The sequence below is a fragment of the Psittacula echo genome (genome assembly GCF_963264785.1).
Source record: "Psittacula echo genome assembly, chromosome: 5".
NCBI classification, from domain to species: Eukaryota; Metazoa; Chordata; class Aves; order Psittaciformes; family Psittacidae; genus Psittacula; species Psittacula echo.
The window spans coordinates 89,861,882-89,883,767 of record NC_137739.1 but is presented as its reverse complement, the minus strand read 5'-3'; the positions used below and the strand labels follow the sequence as shown (position 1 = coordinate 89,883,767).

General features: G+C 59.9%; 2 protein-coding genes across 2 annotated transcripts in view; one reads left to right on the top strand and one right to left on the bottom strand.

Annotated features, from left to right (window-relative positions):
- Positions 1–6,877: 6,877 nt before the first annotated feature.
- SYT12 (synaptotagmin 12) lies at positions 6,878–12,363 on the top strand (the record flags this gene model as incomplete). Its single annotated transcript, XM_080619177.1, has 5 exons — positions 6,878–7,153; positions 9,314–9,529; positions 10,862–10,982; positions 11,502–11,635; positions 12,161–12,363. The coding sequence occupies 5 exons, from the start codon at positions 6,878–6,880 to the stop codon at positions 12,332–12,334; spliced, it is 921 nt and encodes a 306-aa protein (XP_080475303.1). The 3' UTR covers positions 12,335–12,363.
- A 3,905-nt stretch (positions 12,364–16,268) lies between these two features.
- Positions 16,269–21,886, bottom strand: part of IGHMBP2 (immunoglobulin mu DNA binding protein 2) — a gene marked incomplete at both ends in the record, with an annotated part of 31,671 nt that continues 26,053 nt past the window's right edge. The window contains 3 exons of the mRNA XM_080618880.1: positions 16,269–16,466; positions 18,959–19,122; positions 19,733–20,575. Of these exons, the coding sequence (XP_080475006.1) occupies positions 16,269–16,466; positions 18,959–19,122; positions 19,733–20,575 (1,205 nt within the window). The remainder of the gene's footprint in view (positions 16,467–18,958; positions 19,123–19,732; positions 20,576–21,886) is intronic.

The window sequence follows — 21,886 nt, the reverse complement described above, 5'->3', positions numbered from 1 at the left end:
GAGGTGGTTTGTGCTTGGAGCAGGCTCGCAGGGATGCTTCGAGCTTCCTGGGTTTGATGTCCCTCAAGGCCACTTGTGTGGACCATTGGATGTAAGGCAGGATTTTAGGTGCTGGCTCAAGGTTGTCACTCAGTGGGTAACCCTGGGGGGGAACATCTGCCTGCACCCCTGTTCCTGTCCCCGCTTGCAGCAGTGGTGCTCCACAGCCCTTACAGCCAGTGCCCCCCTCCCCTTGCCATGCACATGGCTTCAGTGACTGCAGCTGGGTCCTCCCGGATGCAGAGCTGAGGGGAAGCAGCTGCTTTGGAGCATCTGAGGTTAGTAATTAGCTTTAATTGTATGTTAGTAATTAGCTTTAATTGTATGTTAGTAATTAGCTTTAATTGTATGTTAGTAATTAGCTTTAATTGCCCCAGCGACCACTCAGGACGTACCTGCCTGCAGGGCTGCAGTGGGCAGTTGGATGTGATCATGAGGCTGAAGTGATGGGAGCCCAGAGGTGACCCCACAGAGGCTGGAGGTGCCCCGCAGGGACAGCGCCTGATCCCTGTTGTGGATGGGGTTTGGGAACGGGCAGGAAGCCGTGGCCTGTGCTGTTCCCCTTTGCACACCCACAGGAAGGGCTGGTTTGGAGCCCAGAGCCCTGGGGGAGCCTCGTCTCCCGCCCGGGCACCTTTCCTGGTGCAGTCAAAGCCTGGGCTCGTTAATTCCCTGGTGGGAAAACCGTGGGACCTTCTCCCGCCGCTGCTGCTTCTGGATCGAGCTGCCCTGGTGAGCACTGGGCAGGGTGGTGTGGGGTGACCTGCGGGTCCTGGGGCTCCTCGGGAGGGGGGCTGTGCCCTGGGCCAGCTGAGAGCCCCTTTGCTTGGGGTACAGGGGCTGTTCTGTTTCCTCCAGGCCAAGCGAGCCTCTCCCTGCTTGGGATCGCTTCTTGCCCCCTGCAGCTGTGGCCCGGTGCGGTGGGAGAGGGCAGGGCTGTGGGGCAGGAGCAGGGACGGTCTCAGTCCCTGTCACACAGAGCAGGCTGGAGCTCGGCCTCAGCGCAGGCACCGCAGCGGGCGCTGAGCTCCTGGTCTCCATGTGCCAAAGGGCTCCTCAGGCCAAGGCCTCTGTAAACGGCTCTGGTGCCTTGGAGGAGGCTCCGTGGCCGCTGCTCCGAGGGGGGAGCTCAGCGGTTGTCATCGCGACCAGATCTTGCACTGGATCCCCCCGAGTGCCCCTGCACGGCGCTGGGATGGAGGCTGGCGGCGGCTGCAGCTCCCATCCCTTCACGGATGCCCTGCGGCATGGGCAGCCCGGATGCCTGCGGCAGGGAGAGGTGAGGGACCGGGGTTCGGCTCCTGGGGAATGATCCAGACCCCGACTGGCACCGCCTGGGGGGCAAAGGTGGGGACACGGGTCCTGATGGAAGGAACCAGTAATTGGGGTGTGTGGGGTGAAGGAGGAGCTGAAGGTGCAGAGGTGCTGCGGGGGGTGGTGAGGGATCAGGGGCTCCCTGTGCAGCAGGAGCTGGATTTGGGGCCGCCGGATGCTGATGCATGAAGCCAGAGCACGGCTTGGGGAGCCCCAAACCCAAGGGAAGGCCGCGGGGTGTCAGGGCAGAGGCTGTCCCCGCTTCACCCGGCCCTGAAAAATGCCCCTTTTTCCCCTCAAAGGAGCAGTGAGCGGGGCCGCGGGTGGCTGGGGCCGAGGGGGGGTTCAGCCCCGGGGGATGCGGCACCGTGATGGCCCCTGAACCCCCCTTCAGCCCCCCCAAAGCCGGTCCCGGGGGGATGACGCTGAGACCGCCCCGCTCATTACACTGGTGAGCGGGAGCTGCCGCCCCGCCCCCGGCGAGGGGGGAGTGCAGAACCGAGCCGGGCAACCCAGCGTATCCCATCGCATCCCGCATCGCCCGCAGCATCCCAGCGCATCCCGCACCGCCTGTCGCATCCCATCCTATTGCATCGCATCCCGGTCCCAGCGGAGCGGGGGAGCTCCGGGTGCAGGAACCGCGGAACCCCCCCCACAAGGAGCCGGGACCTGGCCCGGTGCCGCGGCCGCGGATGCTGGAGCTGCGGAGGGGGTCCCGGTCCCCGTCCCCGCTCTCCTCCGAGCTCCGAGGATCGTTTTCCAGCCCTCGGTGACCCCACTTGCCCAGGTAGTGCTCAGCGGCGGCGGGATCCGGGGGCCGGGATGGGAATGGGGCGGGATCGGGGCACCGGGAGCGGGTCCAGGGCAGCGGAGAGCGAGTTTGTGGCCGAGCCCAAATCTCCGTCTTTGGTCAAGTTCTGGCTGCGGGTCCGTTTTCCCGGTGACAACCGCGGCAGCAGCTCCCTGGATCCCGCTGCTCTGATGGAGGCCGGGCAGGATGGGGATGGGAGGATGGAAAAGCCGCGCTCGGAGCCGGGACGGTGCCCGCGAGCAGCGGGGCTTGAGGGGAGGATGCTGCTGCTGGAGCCCATGAGGAGGCTGCTGGAGCAGTGAGCTCACTCATGAGATGAGTTTAGCCCTGTCTCAGCCTCCAGCAAACGCGGGCATGGGGGCCTGGAGGAGGAGGAAGAGGAGGAACGCGGGGATCACCGCTGCGCTTTGGGACTTGGGATGTGACATTCCAGGGTTGCGCAGGCTCCGGGGCTGTCTGTGTGGGGCTGTACCCTTGGTGGTCCAGCAGCTCCGGGACCAGCAGCCGGGGTTCTGGATGAGCTGTTTGGGCCTCGAATGTCCCGATGCCACAGTGACCCCCCCCTCCCGATGGCTGCAGGGGGGTCCCCCCCTCCCAGAGGGGAACACGCGGTTCTGTTGTCATTTCTCCCCCCACATGGAGCTGTTTTATCGTCCCCTCAAGCAGGAAAAGGCCCCGAACTCTGCAGCAGCCCAGCAGGACACGGGGATGCGGTGGATGAAGGCTCTGCCGAGCCTCGAACCCCTCGGGTTTGGGTTCCCAGGCGGGGATCTGAACGGCAGGGCTGGGGATGGAGCATCCCAGTGCAGCGCTCGCAGGATGGAGCATCCCGGTGCAGCGCTCGCAGGGAATAAATAGCCCAGTTGCCACAAACCGCAGTAAATCCCCTTCCTCGGGGCGCGAAAAGGCCGGTGCCGAGAGCAGCGCGTTCAGTGCCTGAGCTGGAGCCTGCGGCCGCCTCCTGCCTGCGGGTGGTGCCTCGGGAATGTGCCTCGGGGCTGCGAAGAGCTCCTGAGGAAGGGATGTTTGGGGGAAAAAGCTTTGAGAGCAACGGAAAACTGGGAATTCTTTCCTATTTTGGAAATCCTTTCCCATTCCCAAAAGGAATTGGAAGGAAACGTTTTTTTTTTTTTCCCAAGGGAGGGTTTGTCCTTCTGCAGGGAAAGTTGGTCCTGGAAAACTTCTGTATTTTCATTTCACCGGGATGCAGGGACAGGACCGGAGCCTCCTGTGTAGGCACGGGGGGATGAGTGACATGAAAGAGGCTGTTTGGGGTGAATCTCTGTAGTGTTGTACTGTTGGGATGTCAGTGTGGGTCTCCAGTGCTGAATGAGCTCAGTCCATGCATGACACGAGTTCAGCACGTTCTCAGCCAAGAGCTTGCTGGGTGTCTGTCTGTTGCACATGAGGTTATGGCTGAGGAAGGAGGTTGGGGATGAAAAGGGCATCTCCAGCCCTGCTGGTGTTTGGGAGAGTGATGTGATTCCATTTAGGAAACCCCCTTCTCCTGCTGTTATCCCCACCCTTCCAGAGGGTGTCCCCCAGCCGCATCAGGGCAGTGTGGGTGATGTTTTACACTATAACACACTGCAGCTTCCACCTTTCCCTATTAAAATCCAACCGGGCATGGGTCGGGGGGGTGTTGATCACCCCCATAGTGCCTAAGGACCCGAGCTGAGCTGGGAGATGAGACCCGGCTATCAGTGAGTGTCCATCAGAGGCCAGTCCCGAGTGATGGGTGGGCTTCTGGCTGTGAGAGCTCTGGAGGGGGCTTGGGGGGATGATGGGGATGGGGGGGTTCAAGTGAGGTCCCTGGGCTTGGGGATCTAGGATCACGGTCTGTGGAACCATCTCATCAGCAGCCCATGGTCCATGGGCTTCTGGCACAGGGTCTGGGAAGCAGGGGAAGCCTGGGAATGCTGGCTGGGATCCTGTTGGATTTACTTGTTGGGTGTTTGTGGGGACCCCAAACCCCCTTCGCAAAGTGGATAGAGCCTGGATAAAGCCCCTTTGGCACCGGGCTCTCTGGAATGAGCAGCTTCCTCCTGTTTAGGATGGAGCTCACGTCGGGCTCACCTGGGAAAACCCCTTCAGGGAGGAAGGCAATGGAGCTTCCCGCTGCGGGAATTGATTCCCGGGGAGCGGCATCCCCTGCATGGGGAGCAGGAAAGGGCTTTAAAGCGCTCCTGGAGGAGAAACATCTCACAAGGAGCGATGGAAAACGGTGCCCATTAAATGCTCCTAAGGCAAATCGTGCGGCTCCCGTTGAGGTTTCCGGCCCTTTCTTGTCTCCTCCGTTAGGGACCGAGATGCTTCAGTGCACGTTTGCTCCGTGCCTGGAAGAGCAGCCGAGCAAGGGGCACTGGAGAGGCAGCAGCTCTGGAGCTCAGCCCCCAAAGGCTGCAGTTTCCTCACTTTCCCCTTTTCCTGACCGGTTTTCCCGTCTGTTTCAGGCTGTCCCGGCCAGAGGGAGCGTTTGCCATGGACCACGGGCACGTCAGCAGCCACCGCCTGAGCGGTGAGTACCAGAGCCAGCCCCGGGGCACGGAGCTGCTCCCGAGGGGTTCCTATCCCGCTGCTCCCTGCGGGAGGAGCCCTTCGCTGTGCACGCAATGGGTTTCCGTTTCTTAATACAAGGGTAAACCCCTTAACACCCCCCACATTCCCCCCCAGCTTTCAGCAGTGAGCAGGGACAAGTGGGAAGCGGATTCCAGCTGAGCTGGGATCTGTTATCCAGAAGCAGGAGCCGTAAAGGGTTCTTTTGCCCCAGTTTTTGCTCCTTTCCATAGCAGGAGCGTGGGAACTCCTCGGAGCCGGATGCTCCGTTGCGGGAGTGCCCTGGAAAGCTGCATCGTTGCCTCCCCAGCGTCCTTAGCCGGGATGTGGTGATAAATCACAGCCCCCTGCAGATCACAAGGGAATGGGGCGGAGGGAGCTGGACCCAGCTCCTGTATTGAGGCTTTAACCCTTGAGATCCCCCTGGGCTGCCCCTCTGGAAGGATCAAGATCCGGGTTTGGACCCGAGCCGGTTCCCCCCAGGAGCCCATTTGCCGGCTCCTGCCGGAGCTCCGGGACTGCCGCGGTTCCTGCGCTCGGCTCTGGGAAGTTCCCTGGCTCGGGCGTTCTTCGGCTCCGAAGGCGGGAGCGCTGCGGCGCGGGGCACCCCCGGCGGGAGGGGCCCGGTTTGGTCTCTTCCCCCCCTTCCTTTGTGCTGGGCCCAGCGAGCGCTGTCGCCGGCCGCCGGTGTGCGGGAGCTGGCGCAATGCAGCAGGAGCTCAGCCGAGCAGCGCTGCCGCCGCCAGCCCCGGCTCCCCCCGCTGCCGCCCGGGGGTTCCCTGCTCCCGGCAGCGCTCGGGGCTTGGTTCGGTTGGGGTTTCCTTAATGGGTTTCCCTGGAATCCCCAGCCCGCGGGACCCAGCAGTGCGGGGTCTCCCTGCGCTGGACGGAGACGGCGATGCAGATGTGCGCTGTGCACATCTGTACGGGGAAGGGACCCCGGCACCCTGGGTTGATGCAGCCATTCGCTGGTTTCCCTCCTTTCCTGAGGAAATACGCGTGTGCTTCACTTCCCTCGGGAGCAGAGCGGGCACTGGGGTGGTTTTGGCTCCCAACCCTGCTGCCCGGCACCGTTTGCCACCCGCCGAAGTGAGGCAAAGCGGTTCATGCCCCGCTCTTCGGCCGATCCCATGCTCACGGCTCAGAGCTGAGCTCCAGGCACGGAAGCAGCCGGTGATGGAGCCTCCCCCGGCTCACGGTGCCTCCGGTCCCTCCGCAGTGACCGCGAGCCCCCCGCGCTGGGAGATCGGGATTTACGCCGCCGGCGCCGTGGTGCTGCTGGGGGTGGCTGCGCTCAACCTCTGGAAGCTCTGGCGCTCCGGGACCTACCCGGCACCTTCCCCCTTCCCCAACTACGACTACCGGTACCTGGAGCAGAAGTACGGGGCTGCGCACCCGGACACCAAACACAAGGTAAAGGGGTGGAAACCGTCATTCCCTGCGCCCACGGAGCTGCAGGGGCAGAGCCATCCCCAGCATCCCCGGTGCTGCTGGGGAGTGCGGGGGGACAGCGTGGAGCTGGGACACGGGGCTTGGGAAGTGCAAGGTTTGCTGCAGCAGCAGCCTGGGGCCAGGCAGAGGCTGTCAGGCATCAGAGAGGTGGCAGCAGATCCCCACTGTCCCCTGGCACTGTGGGGAGGGATGGGGCTGAGTTGCTTGGTTTTCATGGAATCCCAGAGCAGTTCGGATTGGAAGGGCTCTTAAAGCTCCTCCAGTTCCAACCATTGTTGTCCCTACAGGCCCTTGTCCCAAGCCCCTCTCCAGGTTTCCTGCAGCCCCTTTAGGCACTGGAGCTGCTCTCAGGTCTCCCCTTCAGGAGCCTTCTCTTCTCCAGGCTGCCCCAGCCCAGCTCTCTCAGCCTGGCTCCAGAGCAGAGCTGCTCCAGCCCTCACAGCATCCCCATGGCCTCCTCTGAACTCACTCCAGCAGCTCCAGGTCCCTCTGATGCTGCTGTCCCAGAGCTGGATGCAGGATGCAGGGGGGGTCTCCCCAGAGCACAGCAGAGGGGGGACCACCTCTAATTCCCTATCCCTGTTGCAGCGAGGGGTGGCTCCGGGGGCACAGAGGGGGCTGGAGAAGACGTCGCCCACCCGCAAGAGCAGCCTGAGGGCAGATGACACCTTGGAGAGCATCAACGAGCTGGGGAGCCTGGAGCTGATGAGCAGGGACCTGGGCCTGGCCGCCTATGGCCCGCTGAGGAAATCCATCTCTGCTGACTCGCTGAGCTCCATCTCGTCCATCGGGAACAACTTCGGGCAGGACTTCACGGTGGGGCAGGTGGAGGTGTCCATGGAGTACGACGCGAAGGCGGCCGCGCTGCACGTGACGCTGCTGCAGGGCAAGGATCTGCTGGAGAAGGAGGACGCTCGCTTCGAGTCCTGCTTCATGCGCGTCAGCCTCCTCCCGGCAGAGCAGATCGTCGGCATCTCCCGGGTGAGCCCCGCTGCACGGAACCCCCATTGCACAGAACCTGCATTGCATGCAGTGCCTGGGCTCAGCATCCCTTGGCTGAGCTCCCCTGGGCAGTGATGGGGCCTTGGGAGTCATAGAGCAGCTTGGGTTGGAAGGGACCTTAAAGCTCCTCCAGCTCCAACCCCTGCCATGGGCAGGGACCCCTTCCACTGGAGCAGCTTGCTCCAAGCCCCTGTGTCCAACCTGGCCTTGAACACTGCCAGGGATGGGGCAGCCACAGCTTCTCTGGGCACCCTGGGCCAGCGCCTCAGCACCCTCACAGGGAAGAGCTTCTGCCTAAGAGCTCAGCTCAGTCTCCCCTCGGGCAGGTTAAAGCCATTCCCCTTGGCCTGTCCCTACAGGCCCTTAGGAAGAGCCCCTGGGGCTGGTGGTGCAGGAGTTTTGGAGCCCCGCTCAGGGGTGTTCCGCATTCCATGGTTTAGGGGATCCCGGATGTGTTTGTGCGTCAGAGACCTGTCAGAGGCAGAGATTCCTCTTGGCTGGGCTGGGTGATGACTTTGCCGTCCCTTTGTGGCTTATGGCGAGTTTTCCCTCTTGGCTTCCCCTGCTCCAGGTCTGGGGATGCTGCGGGAGGCGGAGGCAGCAGTTTGGGTGGGATATGGAGGGTGGCAGCGCTTTGGACACGTGGTGTTCTGCCATGTCCATGCACGCACGCATGGCGTGTGCTCTGTCACCCTGACACAGCCTCCTCGCCATTCCGTGGCACTTTCCCTCCCCACATGGGATGTGGCAGCTGAAGATCCGTGCGGCTGCACTGGCAGGGCCAGACTGGGACAGTTTGGGGTGAAACCTCCCTTTTGAGATGCCCCAAAGCCGGAGCCGCGTTTCCCTTGGAGCTCAGCACGGCCCCGCTGCCTTCACAGTGCTCACAGTGCCCTTTAACAGCGTTTCCCCACCCGAGGATCGAGCTCTTTATTTATGCTCTGAGATGTTCATTATTTAGCATCATTATTTATAATTCACCAGCACCATTTACCCTCTTCTGCTGCCCCGAGGCCACCCATAAACACATTTGGTGCTTTCCCTTAATGCTTTGCAGTACTTGCGGTTGCCTGGGGGTTTTTAATAGCAGCTGATGTTCCTGTGGTACCTCTCATCAGAGAGCCCAAAACACAGCATCTGCTGCAGGCACCCTTCAGTGCTGTGAAGCAGGGAGCGCGAAACTGCCCTTCCCATAGAGGCGCTTTAATCCCCTGCGATGACGGAGGTTGGTGGTACCCGATGGGAGCGCAGGGACTCCTGTGCTAGGAGCAGGGGATGAAGGTACCTCAGAAACTGCTTCACGTCCTGCATCATGGGGATGGAGCAGGTTTGGGAGACAGACAGACATGAGGCAGTCCTTAGGGTGAGATGAACCAGCTCTTCATGGAACTCCAGCCTGGTTTGTGTTGAAGGGACCTTAAACTCATCCAGTTCCAAATCCCTGCCCAAGATCTCATCTAACTTCAGCCTCAGAGCTCATCTCAGTCTCCCCTCTGGCAGGTTCAAGCCATTCCCCTTGGCCTGTCCCTACAGGCCCTTGTCCCAAGCCCCTCTCCAGGTTTCCTGCAGCCCCTTTAGGCACTGGAGCTGCTCTCAGGTCTCCCCTTCAGGAGCCTTCTCTTGTCCAGGCTGACCCAGCCCAGCTCTATCAGCCTGGCTCTATAGGAGGAGGTGACGGCTGCTGGAGCCCAATGGGTTCGGGGCTGAGCCCTTTCCCACAGCACCCCCCAACTCTGGATGTGTGGAGGGAGCTGGTTCCCTGCCCCATAACACCTCTTTTTAGGACAAACCCTGGTCTGAGGGTGATGCCTTGCTGCTGAATGAAACAGAGCTGGAGAGGGCAAAACCCAGTCCCTAAAGACATGATTTTGGAGCAGTTCCCCCCCCGGCAGCGCTTGGGGCCAGGCAGTGACCAGCACCCTGCAGGATGCGGCCATGTGGAGCTGCTGTGGTCAGGTGGAGAATACCTTCCATCCCTTGGAGGCTGGGACCAGCTCCCTCGGGCAGGGGATGCGCTGCCCTCATCACCCCAGAGCCGTGCACCCACTTTGCTATTCCCATGGGAGAAACCGGGTAGATCCTGGGCACAGCCCCAGACCCTGCTGTGCCTGAAGGGAGCACCCAATGTGCCCTGCACAGATCCAGCGCGGCGCCGGCGCCGTGGCCTTCGAGGAGCGCTTCTCGGTGCCGCTGGAGCCGGCGGCGCTGGAAGAGCAGAGCCTGCGCTTCTCCGCCTTCGGCATCGACGAGGACGAGCGGAACGTGAGCACCGGCGTGGCCGAGCTCAAGCTCTGCGACCTGGACCTGGCCATGCGGCCCTTCAGCGCCTGGCTCTACCTGCAGGACATGAACAAGGTGAGCAGGGGCTGGGCCTTCTCCCAGCTGGGCTTTGAGGGTTCTCCTCCCGGCTGGGCTGGGTCAATGGTGATGGGAGTTTGTGTCCCTGGGGTCAATGGTGATGGGAGTTTGTGTCCCTGGGGTCAATGGTGATGGGATGCTGTGTCCCTAGGGTCAATGGTGATGGGATGTTGTGTCCCTGGGGTCAATGGTGATGGGATGCTGTGTCCCTAGGGTCAATGGTGATGGCATGTTGTGTCCCTGGGGTCAATGGTGATGGGATGCTGTGTCCCTGGGGTCAATGGTGATGGGATGCTGTGTCCCTGGAGTCAATGGTGATGGGATGCTGTGTCCCTGGGGTCAATGGTGATGGGATGTTGTGTCCCTGGGGTCAATGGTGATGGGATGCTGTGTCCCTAGGGTCAATGGTGATGGGATGTTGTGTCCCTGGGGTCAATGGTGATGGGAGTTTGTGTCCCTGGGGTCAATGGTGATGGGATGCTGTGTCCCTGGGGTCAATGGTGATGGGATGCTGTGTCCCTAGGGTCAATGGTGATGGGATGCTGTGTCCCTGGGGTCAGTGGTGATGGGATGCTGTGTCCCTGGGGTCAGTGGTGATGGGATGCTGTGTCCCTGGGGTCAATGGTGATGGCATGCTGTGTCCCTGGGGTCAATGGTGATGGGATGCTGTGTCCCTAGGGTCAATGGTGATGGGATGCTGTGTCCCTAGGGTCAGTGGTGATGGGATGCTGTGTCCCTGGGGTCAATGGTGATGGGATGCTGTGTCCCTGGGGTCAGTGGTGATGGGATGCTGTGTCCCTGGGGTCAATGGTGATGGGATGCTGTGTTCCTAGGGTCAATGGTGATGGGATGCTGTGTCCCTAGGGTCAATGGTGATGGGATGTTGTGTCCCTGGGGTCAGTGGTGATGGGATGCTGTGTCCCTGGGGTCAATGGTGATGGGATGCTGTGTCCCTAGGATCAATGGTGATGGGATGCTGTGTCCCTGGCGTCAATGGTGATGGGATGTTGTGTCCCTGGTGTCAATGCTGATGGAATGCTGTGTCCCTGGCGTCGACGTTGATGGGACTTTGTGTCCCTGGGGTCAATGCTCATGGGATGCTGTGTCCCTGGGGTCAATGCTCATGGGATGCTGTGCCCCTGGCGTCGATGCTCATGGGACGCTGTGTCCCTGGCGTCGATGCTCATGGGATGCTGTGTCCCTGGCGTCGATGCTCATGGGATGCTGTGTCCCTGGTGTCGATGCTCATGGGATGCTGTGTCCCTGGTGTCTATGCTCATGGGATGCTGTGTCCCTGGTGTCGATGCTCATGGGATGCTGTATCTGCAGGCGGTGGACACGGTGGGGGAAATCCTGCTGTCCCTGAGCTACCTGCCCACTGCCGAGCGCCTCACCGTGGTGGTGGTGAAAGCCAAGAACCTCGTGTGGACCAATGGCAAAGTGACCGCAGGTGAGCGGCAATGCTGGTGGTGCAGGATCCCTTGGTCTTGTGTGGGCTGGAGGGGGCTTCTCATGCGGGTCCATAGAACCATGGAATGGTTTGTGTTGAAGGGACCTTCGAAGCTCATCTGGTCTGGCCCCTGCTGTCTTCAACTGGAGCAGAGCCCTCCAACGTGCTCTTGAACGCTTGCAGGGATGGGGTGAAACAGAGGAACCCCTCCTCACCGTATCTGTGTGTGTGCATTCTGGGTGGGAGAGGGGAAGAAGCCCACAGGGACCAGGGAGAAGCAAACAGCCCTTTTCCAACCATTCTCTAGTGAGGTTCTGGAGAACGTTCCCACCACTCGGGCCAGGCTGCCCAAAGGTCGTCAGGGCTTCAACATCCTGATGTCCAAGCTACGCATTATCCCATTGCACCACATGGGGGGTTATTGGAGGGGCTCCTGTTGAGGACAGACCCCCCCGGAAGGTCCCCAATGGCACAGGAGAAGCTCGCAGTGACCCTGGCTCTCTCCTCTCCCCCCTGCAGACCCCTTTGTCAAGGTGTACCTGCTGCAGGACGGGAGGAAGATCAGCAAGAAGAAGACGGCGGTGAAGAGGGACGACCCCAACCCCGTGTTCAATGAGGCCATGATCTTCTCCGTGCCGGCCATCGTGCTGCAGGTCCGCCCCAGCCCGCGCAGGGGGCACAGCCCATTGCTCCCCACGTCCCTGCGCTAGGGAGGGACTCGTGGGGTGTGCGGGGTCCTGGGGGAACATGCACGTGCATGTGTGGTTTGGGGGATGTACACATGGGGCTAAAGGGGGGATGTGTGTGCATGGGGTGTGTATGTGTGGGTATGGCTGTTGTATGGGGTGGATGGGGTTTGGAGCATAGCGAGATGTAGATGTGTAGGGTGAGGTTGTGGATGGGGGCACATAGGGGTTATGGGGGGATGTGTCAGAATGGGGGGGTACAGGAGGATGTGTATGGGGAGAAGAGTGTGTAGTGTTCAAGTGTGTATGTGGGTATGAGTGGGGTGTGGGTACAGCGGATGGGTGTATGTTGGGGTGTAGCTATTTGGGGGGTGTTTATGGGGTGGGGGTGCAGGGGGTGTGTACATATGTGTTAGCACTGGGGGTACATTCGGGTGCGGGTCTGGGGTCAAGTAAGGGGGTGAAGCACTGGGCCTGTTGTGTCCCCCCCAGGAGCTGTCCCTGCGGGTGACGGTGGCTGAGTGCGGTGAGGATGGCCACGCCGACAACACGGGCCACGTCCTCATCGGCCCCGCGGCCAGCGGGATGGGCACCACGCACTGGAACCAGATGCTGGCCACGCTCAGGAGGCCCGTGTCCATGTGGCACCCGCTCCGCAGAAACTAAGGCTGAGGGGGGGCCCCTGCACCCCAGGACAGCGGCACAGGGGTCGGGGTGGCCGAGAGCCACCGGGGCTGCAGCCGGGCAGGGTCTGAGCCAGGATCTGCAGCGCTGGGAGGAGCGGAGCATCCCGATCCCGAAGCACTCGAGGATGGAGCAGCTGCATCTCCCCCTCCGGGATGAGCTCGCATGGGCCAAGGGCTCTGAATGGACGCGCTGGGAAAGGAACCTCCATCCACATGGACCAAACCCAGCACAACCTCCCCAGAGCGCTCCTGAGCATCCTGGGGGCACCGGTGGTGGCCTCAAATGTGGACCCTGAGGGCTGCTGGGGATGGGGTGGGCTTCTGTGGAGGGGGGTTTTGGTTGGATGGGGGGCAATGGAGAGAGGGGGGATGATAAAGAGCTGACACAGTGTGGTTCCAATGGGTGACTGTGGTTGCACTGGGTCAGTGTGGTTCCAATGGGTGACTGTGGTTGTACTGGGTCAGTGTGGTTCCAATGGGTGACTGTGGTTGCACTGGGTCACTGTGGTTCCAATGGGTGACTGTGGTTGTACTGGGTCAGTGTGGTTCCAATGGGTGACTGTGGTTGCACTGGGTCACTGTGGTTCCAATGGGTGACTGTGGTTGTACTGGGTCAGTGTGGTTCCAATGGGTGACTGTGGTTGCACTGAGTCAGTGTGGTTCCAATGGGTGACTGTGGTTGCACTGGGTCAGTGTGGTTCCAATGGGTGACTGTGGTTGCACTGAGTCAGTGTGGTTCCAATGGGTGACTGTGGTTGCACTGGGTCAGTGTGGTTCCAATGGGTGACTGTGGTTGCACTGGGTCAGTGTGGTTCCAATGGGTGACTGTGGTTGCACTGGGTCAGTGTGGTTCCAATGGGTGACTGTGGTTGCACTGGGTCAGTGTGGTTCCAATGGGTGACTGTGGTTGCACTGGGTCAGTGTGGTTCCAATGGGTGACTGTGGTTGCACTGGGTCAGTGTGGTTCCAATGGGTGACTGTGGTTGCACTGGGTCAGTGTGGTTCCAATGGGTGACTGTGGTTGCACTGGGTCACTGTGGTTCCAATGGGTGACTGTGGTTGTACTGGGTCAGTGTGGTTCCAATGGGTGACTGTGGTTGCACTGGGTCAGTGTGGTTCCAATGGGTGACTGTGGTTGCACTGGGTCAGTGTGGTTCCAATGGGTGACTGTGGTTGCACTGGGTCACTGTGGTTCCAATGGGTGACTGTGGTTGCACTGGGTCAGTGTGGTTCCAATGGGTGACTGTGGTTGTACTGGGTCAGTGTGGTTCCAATGGGTGACTGTGGTTGCACTGGGTCAGTGTGGTTCCAATGGGTGACTGTGGTTGCACTGGGTCAGTGTGGTTCCAATGGGTGACTGTGGTTGCACTGGGTCAGTGTGGTTCCAATGGGTGACTGTGGTTGCACTGGGGGGAGTGTGGCTTTTCTGGGGGGTTTCAGAGGGATTTTGGTGCCAAAACATTGCCAGTGAGGATGGAGAAGGAGAGAAATGAGGGCAGACAAAGGCCATCACTGCAGGGGGGGTTTCATTTCACCTCAAGGCGAGCGAACCCCTGCCCCTGTGGCTGGACTTGGCCGGGGGGGTTCAACCTCTTGGGCTGAAAGGGACCTCTCAGGGATGAGCCATCAGTGGGGGCAGCTTTTCCCACCCCAGCCCCTTTTCCCAGCTAAACCAACCCTCAGGGCTGCTCCCAGCACCGAATTCCTGCTCTTTTAACACAAATCTCATGACTGGGAGGTATTTTTGTGGCCCCCAATCCTGGAATCCCGCTTGGACTTGCTCATTCCAAAGCTCCCTCCTTTTACCCGATGTCTGGGTGCAGACAGGAACATCCTGGCCCCATGACCTAAGGCAGACACAAGAGATCCCAATTTCACCATTTTTAAGCCCAGCTCCTGTTTCAGGGGGAAGGGAGAGGAAAAACCTGGATCCTGGCTCCTGTCCCCAGTGAGGGCCCTGGGTCAGGTCTGGGGTGCTGAGGAGCCAATGCCCACGCTGCTTCCCAGATGGGGGCTCCATGGCATGGGATGCCCTGGGACTCATCCCTTGCTCCCACCTGCAGCATTCCAGCAGGGAGCAGGGCAGGGCAGTCAGGGTGGGAGGTTTGGGTCTTTGTTCACCAGGAAGGGGTGAGTGTGGTCGGAGGAGGTTTGAATGCTTTGAGCAGGGAAAAGCGTGTGAATGAGCCGTGTATCCCGGATTAAAGCAATCCCTCCTGGGCTAGCAGCGATTCTCCTTCCTGCCCATCTCCCTTCCCTGCCTGACCTTCCTTCGGGATGAGGTTGCGATTCCGTTGCGTTCCCCCCTCGCAGGCTCCGCTCTGCTCATTCCCGTTCCTCACAGATTCCCTTCTCCCACGCTCCATCCCCTCCTCCCAACCCGATCCCGGAGCTCCGTGTCCCATTGCTGCCAGCGGGGCCGGTGCCATCCTGCCGCGACCAGCCCTGGGATGGGGCATGAGCCAGGGCAGCGCGGGGCAGCCCAGGGTAGGGGCTGACATGGAGGGGTTTGGGGGATGAGGCTGAAGGGTGAGCAGGGTTCTGGATGTGGTTCTCAGCCTGTGCCAGCAGCAGCTGGGCTCTGGGGGACAATTTACTCCTTGAATTGCTCATCTTCCATTTGGGAAGGGACAGATGGAGAAATGCTCGGCTGTCCTGCAGCCCCTGCTGAGCCGCTGGGCAGGATGAGCTGAGGGTCCTGCACTGGTGCTGGAATCACTGCTTGGTAAGGTTCAGCCCCAGAATGCCGGTGGATGTGTGCCTTGGGGCTTTTTGTGTCCTCTCCAGCCATTCCTCTGTGGAGCCATCTCGGCTCCTTCTCCTTCATCCCAGGGCCTGCGTGTGCCACCCTGGAGACAAGCGGCTGTGCTCACGTGGTGACGGAGCCTGTGCTGTGCACTGGTACCTGCTCAGAGCCATCAAGGAGAGGGGATAGGGCAGGGGCTGCTGCATGGATGGAGAGGTGCTTTGGAGATGAGGATCAACAGGCAGAAAACATGGGGGATGGATCAGTTTTGGGGATACAGGACCAAGGAACAGACAGGGACAGGGAAGGCTGAACATGAGGCTCCCTCCTGCCTGCACAAACCTCACAGGGCTGGACCTGCCTTTGCCACTGTGGATCTTCCCTTGGGCTTCCCAAGGAGCTTGGCAGGAAGGGAAGGACAGGGAAAAGAACCTGCATCTCCTCTGATGTCTGGGAAGGGAACAGCAGGCAGTGATGAGGGAAGGACCCCACCAGTGCAGTGCTGTGAGAGCAGGCAGTGGATAGCAGCTCTCCCACAGGGTGTTTTGGAGCAGCTCACAATGGTGATGGCAGGGTCAGGACTTGAGGCCTCTCCATCCCCACAGAGCCCCAGAGCAGGATCGAGCCCAGCACGGGCCACTTCCCGCAGCGCTGCAGCCCTGGCTGCTGTGTGGACACACCAGTGTCCCTCTGACAGTGACAATCCACCAGTGCCAGAGGGTTGCTGGGCTGGGGCAGTGGAGCTGGCACCCACTCCCTGGATCCTCTCACATTCCGTGGAGGAGAGGCTCACGTGGGGCTTTCAGCTCCACTCATATTCCTGCTCCCAGACATTTCTCTTCTTACTGCAGCAGGAGAAACACCACAGGGGCAGGTGGTTGCTTTAGATGTTTCCTATCCATCTTTACTGGCATTCTCCAGCCTCTCCCTGTACATCCATCACTTTGTCAATGAGGATAACCAGGACAAACAGAGCTGCTCTCCTTCCTCTGGCTCAGCTCTGTGGTCCAGGGAGACCCAGTGACCCTTTCTTGAGGCACGATGGCTCCAGGCTCTGTCACCACCCAAAACTGAGAGCTCCACCTTCCCCTCTGAAGCTTTAGCAGCATCTTTGGCTTTCACAGCCTGACCCGTGACTTCGAGGCTTAAAAGAGGCTGTTGAGCTCCTTCACTTCTCCTTGTCCCTCTTCTTGCTCTTCCTCTGGCTCGTGAGCTCGTTGAGCTTCTTGTCCAGGCGCCGCTGGAGATGGGCTCTCTTGGCTGGATCCAGGGAATTGTCTTTGGAGCCGCTCCCGGGATACAGGACCCCTTCCCTGCTGATGTGCTGCCGCGCCTGCGCCTTGGCCTTGTCCCCACAGCCGTGAACCTGGTGGGGAGAGAACGGACACTGGTGGGAAACAGGGAATGTGATCACATATGTGGGAATGGGGTGGGTTTACTCCCAGAGCCTGGAATTCCAGTTGCTTTGCACCCCCCAAAACCATCTCCTTTACAGTTCCTCTAGCAGAGAACAAGAATGGAAAGGTGATTTTTCCCTGTCTGGAATGTGCAGAGAGGGAAACCAATCCCTTTGGACAGTGTAAGTAAGTGCCTCCTTCAAGGGCAGACTCACACTCCATGTGAACACCTGGATCTTCCTTGGTTCTTCCATGAGAGCCAGGAATAAACCAGAGCTCCTGATCATGTTCCCTGCTAATACAGAGAGACTGGAGGGGGAAAGGAGTGAAACAGGACAAGTGACTCGGGAAATAAGAAGAGACCTTTTCAGCCATTCTCTGCTGTTCAGTGTGAGTAGATCTGTGCTCTGCTGTGGAATTAAGAAGCTTCATAACACTGATTCTGTGCAGGCAAACCTTCACCAAACCCAGTCTGGGCTGAAGCCAAAGGCCCTGCTTAAGGTTTGAGCCAAGTTCAAACCACCCTGAATCATCTCCACCAGGCAGGATGCCAGCCGGTTCTGCTGTGACAGACCTTCCTGCCCATGGAGCAGGCTGTCAGTGGCTGGAACAGCCCATGGCCCCTGGCCAGGATGGGGATTGCTGAGCCCATTGCCCAACCTAAACCAGTTGGAGCTAAGAGACCCTCCAGACCAACCTTAAAACAGGCAGTAACCCCACATCAGCAGGGGCTGGAGCACAGGCCTCAGCCAGTGGGATCTGCTGTGCTGTGCTGCATGGAGGGGGCTTCAGCAGCTAAAGGGGGAACAAAAGTCATAGAATCCCAGAGTGGTTTGGGATGAAGGGACCTTAAAGCTCCTCCAGCTCCAACCCCTGCCACGGGCAGGGACCCCTTCCACTGGAGCAGCTTGCTCCAAGCCCCTGTGTCCAACCTGGCCTTGAACACTGCCAGGGATGGGGCAGCCACAGCTTCTCTGGGCACCCTGGGCCAGCGCCTCAGCACCCTCCCAGGGAAGAGCTTCTGCCTAAGAGCTCATCTCAGTCTCCCCTCTGGCAGGGTAAAGCCATTCCCCTTGGCCTGTCCCTACAGGCCCTTGCCCAAAGCCCCTCTCCAGGTTTCCTGTCAGACCATTTAGGTATCTCTCGTCTGAACAGGGACCAGAAGCTCCAGCCCCTCTGTGATGGTTCCAGGCATATGCTGGAGCCCCCCTTAGGGCCAGGCAGGGGTAGGAGGTCTCAGGCCATTTCACATCAAAGCCTGATAACATCTGGAAAAAGAGCTGAACATTGAAAAGCAACACAAACTCCTTGACAGGATTTCACCCTTCCAATGGCTTCTCGCCGGAGCTCTCATTGCCATTCAGCAGGGAGAGGCGGTTCTGCAGGAAACAAATTTATACCCACACTGGATTGTGAATGACCATAAATACAGCGATTCTTTGCCATGGAAACAGATAGTGCCTGACAGGGGGAGCATCCATGTGGAGGATTTATAGGTCAGCTGCTAAATGTTGCTAAGCTCTGTGCAGTGAAGAGCTACGCCTGAGGGATGCAGGATGAGGATGATGGGCACAGGAGGCTGCAGCTCAATGGACAATCATCACCTCTCAGCTTGTGTCCCCATCACAGCCACGTCAGCTCTGCCTACAGGATGCAAACCCAGAGGCCAGCTTGCAATGAGCATCACGCTGCCAAGCCTGGAGGCTTGAACTTGTCTGTTTGCCTCTGCACCCAAACAGAAAGCTGAAGCCTGACATCACTTTAACCTTAGTTTCCTTCCTTCCTTCCCAGATCTGGGAGGAAAGGGCTGTCAAGCAGCTATGGATGAACAGCAAGAAGCTGTTGGTTCAGTGGCCATCACACTCCCATGTTGATGCAGGAGGTTACAGGGCTGCTGAGATGCCTGATCAAGAGTCCTCCACCGCAAGAAAGCAGAGAAGAGGAGGCAGAGGGACTCCTGTCACTCAGGAATGGATGGGAGCTGGAGCTGAGTCTGCATAGCGTGGAGCAGCACAGCTCCAAGCCAGCAAGGCACTTAAGGAAATGCCTAATTGCTGCTCTGTGTGGCCCAAGCCTTGTCCCTAGAGAACTGGGAAGGGTGTCCAGGCTCCCTCCAGTCATTGCCTTAGGCTCATACCTCTTTGTTCCTCCTCTCTGCCTTGCTTTATCTGCACGACCTGGGAGTGTAAACTGTAGAATCACAGAATGGTTTGGGTGGTAAAGGACCTTTAGACCATCCAGTTCCATCCCTCTGCCAGGGAATGGTACAGGAGGGCACAAAGCAGGAGAAGGGAGAAGCAGCAGCTCGCAGGAGGCAGCGTGCAGAGCCCAGATGTTAACATCTGCCAGCCCTTCCTCCTGCATCTCCAAAGCTCTGCCAGAGACGTTCCACTTTCAATCCTCCCAAGGAAATCCTGCCTGGGAGCTCCCACATCAGCCCCCTCCCCTGCAGCCCCTGTACCTCAGGGACGTGGTGGCTGAGGCAGAAGCGGCGGTGGCAGTGGTGGCAGAGCTGGCCCAGGGTGGTGACGCTGGCTTTGCAGCAAGGGAAGCCACACGTGTTGTCAGCTTTCACGGCAGCAGAGATCAGGGCATCGATGTCTTCTTCTGCCTCTCTTGGTTTGCCTGGGGAGCAGAGACCACACTGAACCACCTACACAGACACTGGGAACAACCCCAGGGCACCATCACTGCAGCCTGGGCTGGGGAGGAGCAGCATGAGCCTGGGCTCACTGTTGGCAGGGACTGGGATTTCAGCCCTCTGGGTTCACAGGTGTGAGCTCAGGGCTCCCTCCTGCAGGGTGCCCGCGTGCCCCCCTCTGCTAAAAGGGAAGAAAAGGGATGTGTCTGGCAGGAAGAATGGCAGCTCCTGGCTGTTTTCCTCTGCATCTGTGTTTAGCAGGCAGCCACATCCTTCAGTGTGGGCCAGATACATCTCTTAGCTCCTCTCCCTGCATTTGGGAGCCTCCAATTCCCTGAGCCTGGGAAAGGGTCCCCAGTGTTTTTCTTTTGATCTAAGAAATGTGTAACACCCCCCTCCACAGATGCTGCAGCCAAGTGATGCGTATTCCTGCCAGTCCTCACATCTCCACAGTGACAAGCATCAGAGTGCTTTCCAAGAGCCATATCCCATCCTCCATGCACACAGACAAATCCCAAGGCCTGGAGGCAAAACCATGAGGATTAAGCAGCACGATCCATTCAAGTAAGCCCATCAATTGTTCTGGTTATGAACACTGTGACCTACCTTTGCCTTCACTTTTGTTTTTCTTCCTGCTGCTGGCCCTGGGCTCCTGAGCCTTCCTTGCTGCCTCCTCCCGCCTGGCTTTCTCCCTCTGAACTCTCTCGAGGTGCAGGGCTTTCAGGTCCACCTTTCCCGAGCCCTGGCTGCTCCCTCCTGGCTCAGCAGGGGCAGGGCTTTCGCTGCTGGGATGCTGTGGCTGAGGAAGAGGATGCTGCTCACTGGTGAAGGTGGCTGCAGGCAGTGCAGGCTCCGGGGGCTCTTTCCTGCGGACGCTGATGAACCGGTCCCTGCCCTCCCCGGTGCTCCCGTGCTGCAGCCCCAGCTCCTTGGCCATCTGATGAACCAGCATCCGATCGTGGGCATTGAGGGACGGGGGGAAATCCAGCTGCACCTCACTGCTCTCCAGGAAGGCCCCCAGCATGGCCCTCAGCCTCTCAGCACCACCTCTTGTCTCGGGGCTCTCCCTCCCAGGCCCACTCGTGTCCGGGGAGGCCGCGCTGCTTTGTGCTCCTGCCTTTGGACGCGCTGCTCCGGCTGCTGCTGCCCTGCGCTTCCCCGCCGGCGGTGGCTGTGGCTTGGGGCTGGGCGCCGCAGGCAGCTTTGCCCCCCCCTGCCGCGGGCTCTGCCCCTCCAGAAGGCAGCTCTGGGGCACGAAGTCGCCGAGGTACTCGAAGGCCGAGCGCACGTCCCCGTGCTGGCTGACGTGGGCCAGCAGGCGCTGCAGGAAGGGCTGCCTGCCCACCGTGCCCGTGTCGCACACCAGGGCCACGTGGCGCCGGGCGCGCGTCACCGCCACGTTCAGCCGCCGCTCCTCGGCCAGGAATCCCACCTCGCCTGGGGAACAGGGAATGGGGCTCTCAGCGCCTGCAGGGAGGGCTCCAGGGCTGGAGCCCGATCACCCAAAGGATGCTTTGGAGTCAGCGGTTACCGGTGCGGTCCCTGGCTCACACCATTGCCTTCATCCTCTGCCCCTGGTTGGGGCACATGGAGGAGGATGGCACATGGAGGGGAGAGACGTGCTCCTATGGGGCCCACAACACAAGGTCTGGCTAGGACCCGGCAGCAAATGCTGCATGGAGCAATGGGGAGAAGGCTCACTTCACTACACAGGAGCTGTAGGTAAAGAAATCCCCCCTGTCCTATAGCTATTCCTATATTACCAGGGGTGATGGGTTCAAACTTAAACAGGGGAAGCTCAGGTGAGCTCTTAGGCAGAAGCTCTTCCCTGGGAGGGTGCTGAAGCGCTGGCACAGGGTGCCCAGAGAAGCTGTGGCTGCCCCATCCCTGGCAGTGTTCAAGGCCAGGTTGGACACAGGGGCTTGGAGCAAGCTGCTCCAGTGGAAGGGGTCCCTGCCCGGGGCAGGGGTTGGAGCTGGAGGAGCTTTAAGGTCTCTTCCAACCCCAGCCATTCTATGATTCCATGCACAGCCCCCACGTGTCTCCAGGCTCTCGGTGGTTTAGGTAACAGCTACTGAGGCAGCTCTGCAGGGTTTGCTTCTGGAAGAAAAGCAGCAAGAGCTGGCAAATGCCCAGATGAGTCAGTGAGGCTCAGCTAAGTGAGAAGGGTCCTGTGGGCAGCTACTGAGTTCCAGCCCCTGGGGATACAGAGCAGAAGCAGCTCAGGTCTCTGGTGGCGCAGTGACCAGCCTGGCCCTGGTTCTGTCCTGCCTTGCTGTGTCTGAGCAGTGCAGTTGGTGCTGCCTTTGAGGAGCAGGGGGTGAGGGATCCCCTCTGGGCTCTGCAGCTTAGAGGGTGGTTTTGGTTTTCAGTTCCTCTGGTGTGGTTTTGTCTGTTCAGGGGCAAGTTCAGCTCCTCTGATGGGGCAAGGGGGCTTTCTGCTGGACTAGGAATGGCTGGTCCAGGTCCCTGGCCTCCTCTGACCTGAGAAATGCAGCTGCAGAAAGGGTCTGGCTTTCTCCCAAGGGCACCACCATCATCTCCTGTGCCCTGTGCAAACCAGACACCACGAGAAGCTGCCTCGTGCTCCCAGGGAAGCCAGTGATTCCTGCCCCCCAGCTGAGCCTTGGCTGCTGGCTGGCCACGGGAAGGGGCTGGGGACACCCACCTTCATGGGGACACCAGCTCCTCCAAGCAAAGGCGAGGTGAATCACTCCTGAGTAAGACCTATTCTTAGTCCTGCCCCAC